The sequence below is a fragment of the Anguilla rostrata genome, chromosome 1 (genome assembly GCF_018555375.3).
Source record: "Anguilla rostrata isolate EN2019 chromosome 1, ASM1855537v3, whole genome shotgun sequence".
NCBI classification, from domain to species: Eukaryota; Metazoa; Chordata; class Actinopteri; order Anguilliformes; family Anguillidae; genus Anguilla; species Anguilla rostrata.
This window is the reverse complement of record NC_057933.1, coordinates 1,410,001-1,422,500: the sequence shown is the minus strand read 5'-3', so window position 1 is coordinate 1,422,500 and position 12,500 is coordinate 1,410,001. Positions and strand designations below refer to the sequence as shown.

The 12,500-nt window shown below is 53.2% G+C and overlaps 1 protein-coding gene across 2 annotated transcripts in view; it reads left to right on the top strand.

Moving 5' to 3' along the window:
* The window catches only part of LOC135257268 (receptor-type tyrosine-protein phosphatase U), a 159,080-nt gene that overhangs the window by 88,664 nt on the left and 57,916 nt on the right, over positions 1-12,500 (top strand). For both annotated transcript variants that reach the window (XM_064339870.1, XM_064339959.1), the window contains exons 5-7: positions 2,772-2,887; positions 6,553-6,727; positions 12,175-12,468. In XM_064339870.1, the coding sequence (XP_064195940.1) occupies positions 2,772-2,887; positions 6,553-6,727; positions 12,175-12,468 (585 nt within the window). The remainder of the gene's footprint in view (positions 1-2,771; positions 2,888-6,552; positions 6,728-12,174; positions 12,469-12,500) is intronic.

Genomic DNA, 12,500 nt, shown 5'->3' with positions numbered 1-12,500 from the left:
AGATAAAGAGAGAAAAGGGTACACGGAGAGAAAGGACAAGATAAAGACAGAAAAGGTTAGAGAGAAATGGAGAGAGTGACCTAGAATCAAGGGCGAACAGGAGAAAAAAGAGAGAGTGGCTGAGATGGAGAAAGGTGCAGGTAGAGAGCGGGCGAGAGAAAGAATGTGATTAACAGTGACAGAGCATGCATCATAAATGGAAACTACTGCTGTCAACTTTTTCTTTCATCCCCCTTTTCTTTGCAGTCTTTAATTTGGGCTCCTGAGAGGTAAACAGGATTAATGGAACCGTATCGCAAAAAACATGGGATGCTGTCAAATACCTCAGTCACAAGCTGTGGTTTACCTCTAACAGGTTACTGGGGGTTCTTACCCAGATATCTAGTTGATCATGTATTTGTGAATGAGGGCGTCTTTGCAGTTGATGTAAGATGATAGTGCAGCGAGCTGGCTCCAGCTCTACAGTGGGAAAGGGCTATAATGAGCCAGCCTGGTTCAGCTCTACAGTGGGAAAGGGCTATAATGAGCCAGCCTGGTTCCAGCTCTACAGTGGGAAAGGGCTATAATGAGCCAGCCTGGTTCCAGCTCTACAGTGGGAAAGGGCTATAATGAGCCAGCCTGGTTCCAGCTCTGCAGTGGGAAAGGGCTATAATGAGCCAGCCTGGTTCCAGCTCTACAGTTGGAAAGGGCTATAATGAGCCAGCCTGGTTCCAGCTCTACAGTGGGAAAGGGCTATAATGAGCCAGCCTGGTTCAGCTCTACAGTGGGAAAGGGCTATAATGAGCCAGCCTGGTTCAGCTCTACAGTGGGAAAGGGCTATAATGAGCCAGCCTGGTTCAGCTCTACAGTGGGAAAGGGCCATAATGAGCACCTGGTCAGCTTACAGGGAAAGGCATAATGAGCCAGCCTGGTTCAGCTCTACAGTGGGAAAGGGCTATAATGAGCCAGCCTGGTTCAGCTCTGCAGTGGGAAAGGGCCATAATGAGCCAGCCTGGTTCCTAGCTCAGTCTACAGTGGGAAAGGGCTATAATGGCCAGCCTGGTTCAGCTCTGCAGTGGGAAAGGACTATAATGAGCCAGCCTGGTTCAGCTCTACAGTGGGAAAGGGCTATAATGAGCTAGCCTGGTTCAGCTCTACAGTGGGAAAGGGCTATAATGAGCCAGCCTGGTTCCAGCTCTACAGTGGGAAAGGGCTATAATGAGCCAGCCTGGTTCCAGCTCTGCAGTGGGAAAGGGCTATAATGAGCCAGCCTGGTTCCAGCTCTACAGTGGGAAAGGGCTATAATGGGCCAGCCTGGTTCAGCTCTGCAGTGGGAAAGGACTATAATGAGCCAGCCTGGTTCAGCTCTACAGTGGGAAAGGGCTATAATGAGCTAGCCTGGTTCAGCTCTACAGTGGGAAAGGGCTATAATGAGCCAGCCTGGTTCAGCTCTACAGTGGGAAAGGGAGGAGGGTATAATCTGTAGTGATTAGGGCAGAAATATCTCTAAGATTCTCACGGACTGACTGTGTTTGGGATGATAAAAAGCTTTGGTTGTTCGAGAGGACATTTAAAGTCCCCCCCATGCATCCCCCCCCCCCCCCCATGTCAGTCCAAGCAGAGCAAATCAATGCTTCCACTGTCAGATTGGGATCAAGGGGCTCATAACAGGGACAGGAAATGATGCCTTATTGTGACCCGTTGCCCGGGGACACCGCTGTGTTCTATGAGTCCATCACGGGCGTGGCCTTCCCCAGCGAGACGTTTCCGTCACTCTCCCCTGCAAAGCGCTTTTATTATGAAGGGCTGCTTTTAGCATGAAGCAAGGCTGTAACTGCTGAATGGGGGCCAGGCTTCAGTGCACGGTGTGTGCATGAAAGACCAACTGTCAGTCGGTTCACAGTAGACCTGATGAAATGATATATAATTACATACCTGTTTACAGCAGAACCCTTGAGTGCATGGAGATTGAGGTTAACTTTGAAAGTGGTGGGAAAATGCACTGTTCGTAAGAATTTGAATCCCTTATTGATTGGATTGGTAGGCTTACATAACTGTAGGCGTAATCCTTTAAAAGATTATTCTCCTCTGTTCCCATAACCATTGAGTTAATAACCGGTAATCAAGTTGGCTGTAACATCATTCTTATGTTTCCATGCCGACTCACACTCGACCTTTGACTCGTTTGAAAATTGTTTCGTTTTGTTCTCACCCTTACTTACATCAAATACTTTGGACTTTTCCACGTTTTGTTCTTATGAATAGAGCAAAGACGTGTCCCTTTGTCTACATTTGAACTTTTAAACATTTCTAACTAATAAAAAGTGTGACTCATTTTCATTTAATTTCCCCCTTTGTTTGACTAACAATATGGAGCCTTATTGCATTCTGCTGCTTGTGGCTTCATGGCTGTTCAGTGAGGAATCAGTCAGTGAGGAGTCAGTCAGTGAATCAGTCAGTGAGGAGTCAGTCAGTGAATCAGTCAGTCAGTTAGGAGTCAGTCAGTCAGTGAGGAGTCAGTCAGTGAGGGGTCTGTCAGTCAGTCAGTGAGGAGTCAGTCAGTTAGGGGTCAGTCAGTCAGTCAGTCAGTCAGTCAGTGAGGAGTCAGTCAGTTAGGGGTCAGTCAGTCAGTCAGTCAGTCAGTGAGGGGTCAGTCAGTCAGTCAGTGAGGGCTCTGTCAGGCTCTCAGGTTCTCCTGCATGTATGTGTGTATGTGTGTATGCGTGTTTGCGTGTATGCGTGTATGTGAGTGTTGGAGCTGGTTACGACCTTTGACCTCTCTCTCGGTGCAGATAAGGCGCCCCACTTCTCGCGTTTGGGGGACGTGGAGGTGAACGCGGGGCAGAACGCCTCCTTCCAGTGCGTGGCGTCCGGACGCGCCTCCGAGGCGGAGCAGTTCCTGCTGGAGGTGAGGGGGATGTGTGGGGGCTGGGGGGCACTGTGTGGGGGCTGGGGCACTGGGGGTCACTGGGGGTCACTGTGTGTGGGGGCTGGGGGGGGGCACTGTTGTTGGGGGGGAGGACACTGTGTGGCAGGGCAGGGTGTCTGTTTAGGGTGGGGGTAGTGTGTGTGTTTTTAATTTGGGGTGTCTAGGTATTAGTTTTCAAGGGGGGGGGGGGGTTGGGGAGTTATTCATCCATCAGTCTAGAGAGCCCAATGGAATTACCTTTAGGGTTACCAAAATCAACTATTTTCTTCCAATGGTTTTAGTGCATTATTGCATATAATACCCAGATGTGACCAAATCCTATTCTGGGAAAGAGACACAATACGGTAATAATAAATGAACAAATATGTCTATGTCCCAAACATTATGGAGCTCACTGTATGTACAGTCTCTTGACCAGCCATCCAATGTTGTTATGATTTGATCAGATCATTCAGTTACGTTGATGAAAGCTAAGATAGCGCTGTGGAGGTGCCCATCACACCTGACAGCAGCAAGGTGTTCCTGGGATTCGTGAGTGTCCCTTGAGTTCCTCCAGCCCCCGTGAGAGGAAAAAAGGTCTTCACTTAGCTCCCGCTTCTGGAATTTTCCATCCGGAGAGGGCACGGGGGCGGGCGTCTGTGAGTGAGTTTGTGTCGAAAACCTGACGGCCCTCGTATTTCTGAAATGCATTCCGGAGTACCGGAACGTTCCGCGCCCCCCCCCCCCCCGGGCTCCCGGCCCGTGAGAGGCTTTGGAACGACAGCGGCGGGACTTAAAAAGGCTGTTTGCAAATGAGATTCCGGTGCGAGCGCGTCGCCCCCGCCCCCGCCCCCTTTCATCCGGCTCTGCTTCTCGGTGCTTATATTCATGCTCTCCAGATCAGGGAGGTTGGCGTAGACCACATTTCTGAAAATAAGTGACACGGCTTTTTTTATGTTGTTGTTGTTGTCGTCGTTGTCGTCAGGTTTTTTTCTTTATGCTGACATTTAAAGGTGGAGAAACGTAGGCTTAAAAAGCCTCAGAAAGGAAAGGTGCCCTGATGGCCAGACGCACAGCTCAGACTCCACAGTACTTAAAGCTTTGCACTCAGCTGACAGGCCTGTGCAGTGTTCTGCGCCCTGAGTGAGACAGGCATTCCGGCATTTTGCCCAAGGGTATAGGAGAGAAATGGACAAATTTTGCTTTTAAGATCCACTGCAAAATAATCCTGTTCTTGTTGAAGAGGACAATTTTACTGCTTCTAACATTGGGGGGACATGTCACCCTGCCCCCCCCCCCCCTCCCGCTTACAGTGCTGGTTCAGGTTGTTGTCCCGGGTGGGCGGACTCTGTGGTTTCCTTCTAATTTAGTCCGAGGGGGTTGTTTGCGGTATCGTCATATGTCCTGGCCTCTACCCCTCTCAGCCTCTGTGCCTCCCGCCTCTCCTCCCCTCCCCTCTCCTCTCCTCTGCCTCTCCTCTCCCCTCCTCCCTCTCCCTCTCCTCCCTCTGCTCTCTCCCTCCCTCCTCTCTCTCCCTCCTCCCTCTGCTCTCCTCTCCTCTCCTCTCCTCTCCTCTCCTCTCCTTTCCTCTCCTCCCCTCTCCTTTCCTCTCCTCTGCCTCTCCTCTCCAAACGGCATCCCACCATCTCCCACAGACCCTCTTTAATTAGCAGCTGAAAGAGAGGGAATTGATGAGGGTGTAATTTGTGCAGATCGCATGAAAACAGAGACCCAAGCAGATCAGTAAAGGAGAGAGAAGCCATAACTCCTGCTGCTCTGAGTCTTTTTACAGGGTGTTGCGTTTTTGGGTTTGGTGGGGGGGGGTCAGGCCTGTCTGTTCAGTCAGTTTCTGTGTTTGCGAGGGCTTGGTGTGGGCGGTGCAGAGGGGGTCACGGTGTACATGCGTGTCCAGTGGTGCTGAACACGTATGTTCTGAGGAGCTGAATGAGGCCAAACTGTGGGGCCCTGCTCTGACCCTGTGTGCGTGTGTGAGTGTCTGTGTGTGTGTGTGTGTGCGTGTGTGCGTGTGTTTGTGTGTGTGTATGTCTCTACGTCTCTACAGAGGCATAGTGGGGACCTGCTCTGACCCTGTCCTGTGTGTGTGTGTGTGTGTGTGTCTGCAGAGGCATAGTGGGGACCTGCTCTGACCCTTTCCTGTGTGTGTGTGTGTGTGTGTGTATGTCTCTACAGAGGCATAGTGGGGACCTGCCCTGACCCTGTGTGTGTGTGTGTGTGTGTCTCTGCAGAGGCATAGTGGGGACCTGCTCTGACCCTGTCCTGTGTGTGTGTGTGTGTGTCTCTGCAGAGGCATAGTGGGGACCTGCTCTGACCCTGTCCTGTGTGTGTGTGTGTGTGTCTCTGCAGAGGCATAGTGGGGACCTGCTCTGACCCTGTCCTGTGTGTGTGTGTGTCTCTGCAGAGGCATAGTGGGGACCTGCTCTGACCCTGTCCTGTGTTGTGTGTGTGTGTGTGTCTCTGCAGAGGCATAGTGGGGACCTGCTCTGACCCTGTCCTGTGTGTGTGTGTGTGTCTCTGCAGAGGCATAGTGGGGACCTGCTCTGACCCTGTCCTGTGTGTGTGTGTGTGTGTCTCTGCAGAGGCATAGTGGGGACCTGCTCTGACCCTGTCCTGTGTGTGTGTGTGTGTGTCTCTGCAGAGGCATAGTGGGGACCTGCTCTGACCCTGCCCTGTGTGTGTGTGTGTGTGTGTGTGTCTCTGCAGAGGCATAGTGGGGACCTGCTCTGACCCTGTCCTGTGTGTGTGTGTGTGTGTCTCTGCAGAGGCATAGTGGGGACCTGCTCTGACCCTGTCCTGTGTGTGTGTGTGTGTCTCTGCAGAGGCATAGTGGGGACCTGCTCTGACCCTGTCCTGTGTGTGTGTGTGTGTGTGTGCTCTACAGAGGCATAGTGGGGACCTGCTCTGACCCTGTCCTGTGGGGTGTGTGTGTGTGTGTGTCTCTGCAGAGGCATAGTGGGGACCTGCTCTGACCCTGTCCTGTGTGTGTGTGTGTGTGTGGTCTCTGCAGAGGCATAGTGGGGACCTGCTCTGACCCTGTCCTGTGTGTGTGTGTGTGTCTCTGCAGAGGCATAGTGGGGACCTGCTCTGACCCTGTCCTGTGTGTGTGTGTGTGTCTCTGCAGAGGCATAGTGGGACCTGCTCTGACCCTGTCCTGTGTGTGTGTGTGTGTCTCTGCAGAGGCATAGTGGGGACCTGCTCTGACCCTGTCCTGTGTGTGTGTGTGTGTGTCTCTGCAGAGGCATAGTGGGGACCTGCTCTGACCCTGTCCTGTGTGTGTGTGTGTGTGTGTCTCTGCAGAGGCATAGTGGGGACCTGCTCTGACCCTGTCCTGTGTGTGTGTGTGTGTGTGTCTCTGCAGAGGCATAGTGGGGACCTGCTCTGACCCTGTCCTGTGTGTGTGTGTGTGTGTGTGTGTGTGTCTCTGCAGAGGCATAGTGGGGACCTGCTCTGACCCTGTCCTGTGTGTGTGTGTGTGTGTGTCTCTGCAGAGGCATAGTGGGGACCTGCTCTGACCCTGTCCTGTGTGTGTGTGTGTGTGTGTCTCTGCAGAGGCATAGTGGGGACCTGCTCTGACCCTGTGTGTGTGTGTGTCTCTACAGAGGCATAGTGGGGACCTGCTCTGACCCTGTGTGTGTGTGTGTCTGCAGAGGCATAGTGGGGACCTGCTCTCTGCAGCTTCAGTGAAGCACTTGAGCCACCGGCGCTTCGTGGCGTCCTTCCAGCTGGACAGCGTCACGCGGCGGGAGCAGGACCTGTACCGCTGCGTCACGCAGTCCTCCCGCGGCTCCGGCGTCTCCAACTTCGCCGAGCTGATCGTCAAAGGTGAGCCCACCCCCCCTACACACCCCTGAGTCCCCACACGCTCCCTCCATGGTGGAACGGGAGACCCCTTTTCCTCTCAGGTCAAACTGAGCTGTGAAATCTGCTGAATTCGGGGAGTCATTCCGTGGCAGTAAAGAGCTCTTCAGTGTGGAACAGTGCCAGTCGCAGTGCATTGTGGGTCACGGCGCTGTGAGAGGGGAAGGTGTGATAAACACACACAAACCTCCGAGGCCCAGAGCGAGTCACACAGTTTAACTGCCACTAAACTCTCTGCTGAAGCTCCTTCCCGCCGCTGGCCCTGTGGTGCAGACGGCCATTCAGAGTACGGCCAATCAGAGCACAGCCAATCAGAGTGCGGCCATTCAGAGTACGGCCAATCAGAGTGCAGACAATCAGAGCACAACCAATCGGAGTGCGGCCATTCAGAGTACGGCCAATCGGGGGTTGGCCAATTAAAGGCTTTGTGAAGGGTGTAAAAACTGAATATGGACTAAATACTCCAAATGAGCCTCATTAATATCACAAAACTCAGTGACACCAGATTATGGTTCATTGAAACAGAAGCGAAGGCTCTGTTCTGCTGAAGTGCTTGTCTGAGTGCCTTGATTGAGAAAAATGAGGTTCCCGCGGTGACGGATGAGTGACACTGTTCAGCGGGAGGCTGCCGTCTGTGACAGACACTCCTCAGAGCTCAGCAACAGCGAAATACCGACTGAAATACAGACTAAATTAAGGAAGTCTAAATGTGTGTGTGTGTGTGTGTGACAGTATACACTCCTGTATGACTACAGTAGAGGTACCTGTTTTAATTGGCTACAGGGCCGGGTATGATGAAGTTAATATATTCCTCCTCCAATCAGATCTCAGGGCATGTGTGACACCCCTTGGTCTGGTCTGTGGAACCCCAGTCACGCCCGCTGGTGGTGCCAGGTAGCACCTTCAGAAGGATATGACATCACAGACCTGGGACAGGGGCTCAGGTCGATGGGCGTGAGTGTGACATGAGCACTGAGACGCGGAAATCTAATCTGACACCCCCCCCTGTCACAACCCCTCCTTCCAAACTAATCACACCCCCCCTCTCCAAAGCCCTTCTCAAACAACACCCCCTCTCCCTGCCTCTCAAACAACCCCCTCTACTCAAACAACACCTCTCCCTCAGACAACATCCTCTCCACAGACGCCCTTCTCAAACAACACCCCCCTCCACAAACGCCCCCTTCTCAAACAACACCCCCCCCCTCCCAACGCCTTCCAACAACACCCTCCAAAGCACTTCTCAAACAACACCCCCTCCCCTCCACAAACGCCCTTCTCAAACAACACCCCCCCACAACCCCCCTTCTCAAACACCCTCAACGCCTCTCAAAACCCACCTCCCTCTCCAAACCCTTCTCAACCACCCCCACAACGCCCTTCTCAAACAACCCCCCCTCCACAAACGCCCTCAACAACACCCTCCTCTCCACAACCTTCTCAAACAACACCCCTCCCCTCCAAACGCACTTCTCAAACAACCCCCCCCCCCACAAACGCCCTTCTCAAACAACACCCCCCTCCACAAACGCCCTTCTCAAACAACACCCCCCTCCTCCACAAACGCCCTTCTCAAACAACACCCCCCCTCCACAAACGCCCTTCTCAAACAACACCCCCCTCCCTCTCCAAAAACGCCCTTCTCAAACAACACCCCCCCTAACGCCCCTCCACAACACCCCCCTCCAAACGCCCTTCTCAAACAACACCCCCTCCCTCTCCACAACGCCCTTCTCAACAACACCCCCCTCTCCACAACGCCCTTCTCAAACAACACCCCCTCCTCCAACCCTTCTCAAACACCCCCTCCACAAACGCCCTTCTCAAACAACACCCCCCTCCCTCTCCACAGACGCCCTTCTCAAACAACACCCCCCTCCACAGACGCCCTTCTCAAACAACACCCCCCACAAACGCCCTTCTCAAACAACACCCCCTCCACAACGCCCTTCTCAAACAACACCCCCTCCTCCACAAAGCCTTCTCAAACAACACCCCCCTAACGCCTCCAAACCCCCTCCACGAACGCCCTTCTCAAAACCCCCCACGCCCTCGAAGCCCGATGAGAGGACTGTATTTGTGATGCATTCTCCTGTCTAATCCCACGGACAAATGCGGCTTCACGGATTACACGCCTGCAGTGGGGGGGGGGGGGGATATCAGGCCGCAAGGCGTGGACCGCGGATGTCGCCACGGCGACGGGTGTTGGAAGGAGAGCCGCGTGTGAATCCTGAGCAGCGAGCGGAGCGTGACACGCGTGTGACGGGCTTTTTCATTTCTCTCCTTTTAAAGCGGCAGCCGCACGCCCCCCATCCGCGGGGCCCACGGGCAGGTGGAGGTAGTAAGAGAACGCCGGGGTTTCCTTTCATTTCCTTTCGTTCCTCCTTCTCCTCGTCTTCCCGGTCGGTAACGAGGTTTCGGTGTTCACCCTGAGCCCGAAGAGAAACGGCTCCGCTCTCTCTGTCGCCACGCATTTTCTTGGCCATATTTTTTCCTGCATTTCCAGCGCCGGCGCAGAGAGACAGTTTAAAGACTCGCTGCCAGAATCAGAGTCGATTCCGTCTCAAATCCGTCAAGTCCACAGCATCGGGAAAATTGAATTTCAATCACTAGACTGGAAAAATAAATGCCTGCAGCATCCTTTGAAGTTGTTTTCAATTCGTTCATTCATTCATTTCATTTCCTCAAATAGAATTGACTCGGCCCGTCATGGTAATGCTCTTACTCAGCTAATATCTGTTTTTACACGCAACGCATTTATACGTCTGAATATTTACTGAAGCAGTTCAGGTTGAGTGCCTTGCTGGAGGTTACAACTGCAGTGCCCAGCCTAGGAATCAAACCTGCAACCTCTGCCTTACGAGCCTTTACATAACTGTTATCCTGCAGTGCTACCGAGACTGCTGGTCCCAACACTGTGCAGTTCCAACACTGTGCAGACCCAACACTGTGCGGTCCCAACACTGTGCAGTTCCAACACTGTGCGGTCCCAACACTGTGCAGTTCCAACACTGTGCGGTCCCTGCACTGTGCGGTCCCTGCACTGTGCGGTCCCAACACTGTGCGGTTCCGGCACTGTGCGATCGCAACACTGTGCGGTCCCAACACTGTGCGATCGCAACACTGTGCGGTCCCAACACTGTGCGATCGCAACACTGTGCGGTCCCTGCACTGTGCGATCTCAACACTGTGCGATCCCAACACTGTGCGGTCCCTGCACTGTGCGGTCCCAACACTGTGCGGTTCCGTCCTGTTTTCCCACTGAAAGTCATTTGATTCCGTTTCTGTGTGAAGTGGAGCGGGGGCCCCGGATAACCGTGGCAACACCGCGACAGCGCCGTGGCAACGGCAGGTCACGGGTGGCGGCGTCTCCGTGGGGACCGGCAGGCTCCGCAGGGGCCGCCCTGACGAGGCCCTTAATGAACCTGCGCGCCAGACCTCGCCCGCTAACGAGGGGCTAATCAGCCCTTTAATTGTGTCGATCAGCTCATTTCACACCGCTCTGTTCCCGACGCGCACCGCTGCTTAAACTCATTTACCCACGTTCCCCGGCTCCCGCCCACCAACAGGACTACAGGCCAGGTGGAGCAGACCCCTCCCCCCTCTCAGCGGGAGGCCTGAAACTGGGCGTGACAAAATGGCAAAAACTATGTGTTTCGTTGTTAATGCCAGAACTCATCATCCAACCGGGAGACGGGGACCCTCCCTCACCCACTGTAGTCCAAGGTGATTGGGCCATTTTCCTGTCAGGTTAAATTTATATACGCCGTTGCTTGAGACGCTCTCCACACTGGCTGTCAGACTCTGGACAGGAAGATAGTGTGTAATGGATGGGGCAGTTCTGAGGGGCTCTGGCGTTATTAACATACTGTGAATGGAGTGCTTGTCTGTTGGCGGGGCGCAGGCTGTTCAGCTGAATTATGAGCGGCTCGTAAATAAACCGGCCTTGTCCTTGACCAGGCCCCGTTTGGAGCCGCCGCAGCTTAGCCGGGCGCTCGCTAGCAGGAAGCCCGAGACATCCTTCATTCCAAGAAGACAGCCTGCAACCTTGCCCCCCCACCCCCCCACCCCCCCGCCCCCCGGGGTACACCCAAGGCAGCATTAAACTGTCCGTAGATCATTCTGGATTGTGTCTACATTGCGCACTCAGAGCGCACATTGATGTCAGCCATGTTGGATTCCTGTCTTGTTCACGAGCCGATTGAACCCCCTTCCCTAACCCCTAACCCCTAACCCTTTCTTGCGTTCCCCACACCACCTTAACTCGATTTGCCCCCAATGCCCCAACCCTGCTACCCCAGATCTGCTGTCCCAAACCCACTGCCCCAAACTGTGTGCCCAACCACTCCCTTACCCAGAATCCCATCATGGGATCTGACCCCATGACCTTTCCTGATGTCACACGCAGCCCCTTCATTTTACGTTTCTGAACTCCTGACACTAACGGGTTTTACAGCAAGTCGGTTCTCATGATGCCCGAACCTCCACTCCCTCCCCCCCCCGATCCTATCCCTGTCATAATTGCAGTTCCTGACCTGTAAGGAGCCGTTGCCTTTCCTTAATTAGGGAGGCTTAATGCTGCTCAAGGCCTTTAGGGTGGAGAGATCTCCGAATGCCTGGGAGAATAAAGATCCCAAATTTACATCCTGGGGCTTTCCACCAGCCAGATCAGTGCACCCAAAACAAATGCTTTCTTTCTCTTTAATGTCCAGTCCTCTGTGCCGAATGATTGCTTTTGAAAGAGGTTAAATTCTTTACAGAATAACTGATGGAGTCACAGGCAGACAGGAGGCAGGTCTCCTAATGCTCATTGAGCAAGGCAGTGGATCAAGCCTGCTTTGTTTCAACACAAATGTTTTGTGAAATATTACTGAAGAAATGCTTTCTTAACTTTTCTTTAACATGGAAAGCTTGGCTCACACAGATGGACAGCCTGTTTAATGCATGAGCCAAATGTTCAGAGTGTGTAGCCAAGGCTAATTTCCACTGGCTTCAATGGCAGCCTGCTGAGAACAACGCAGAATTATTCAGAAATGGAACGCACTGCAATAACGTTGAACAAAAAAATATTATCATGTTGGGAATAAGATATTGCACCACTTCACGCTATATACAAATTATTGTAGCTTTCAGATATTGCGAGCTATTTTTTCTAACGATACATTGCCGTGGTGCATTTATTATTCTATTTTCCAAAAAGTCCAGATATTTACAGTAAATTGTAGTATAGAATATTCCATATCTGTAAAGGGTTTGCTATAAATATAAAATCTTCAAAGAGAAATTTTTAAAAATTGTAGCGAATGGGGCAGGTTTAAATTGCGTGATTGACAGTTGTAGTTCCGTATCAGCCAAGTCCATTCTTGGTGTGTCCTGCTGTACCCCTAAACTGTTGCCTCTCCCTCCCACAGTGCCCCCCTCCCCCATCGCGCCCCCCCAGCTCCTGCGGGCCGGCTCCACCTACCTGATCGTCCAGCTGAACACCAACTCCATCCTGGGGGACGGGCCGATCGTGCGGAAGGAGATCGAGTATCGGGCCAGCCAGGCGCCCTGGTCCGAGGTGCACGGGGTCAACATGGTGACCTACAAACTGTGGCACCTGGACCCGGACACCGAGTACCACATCAGCGTGCTGCTGAGCCGGCCCGGGGAGGGCGGCACCGGCCCCCCCGGGCCCCCGCTGGTCAGCCGGACCAAGTGCGCAGGTGGGCCCCCCGACCGTAAACCACACCCCTCC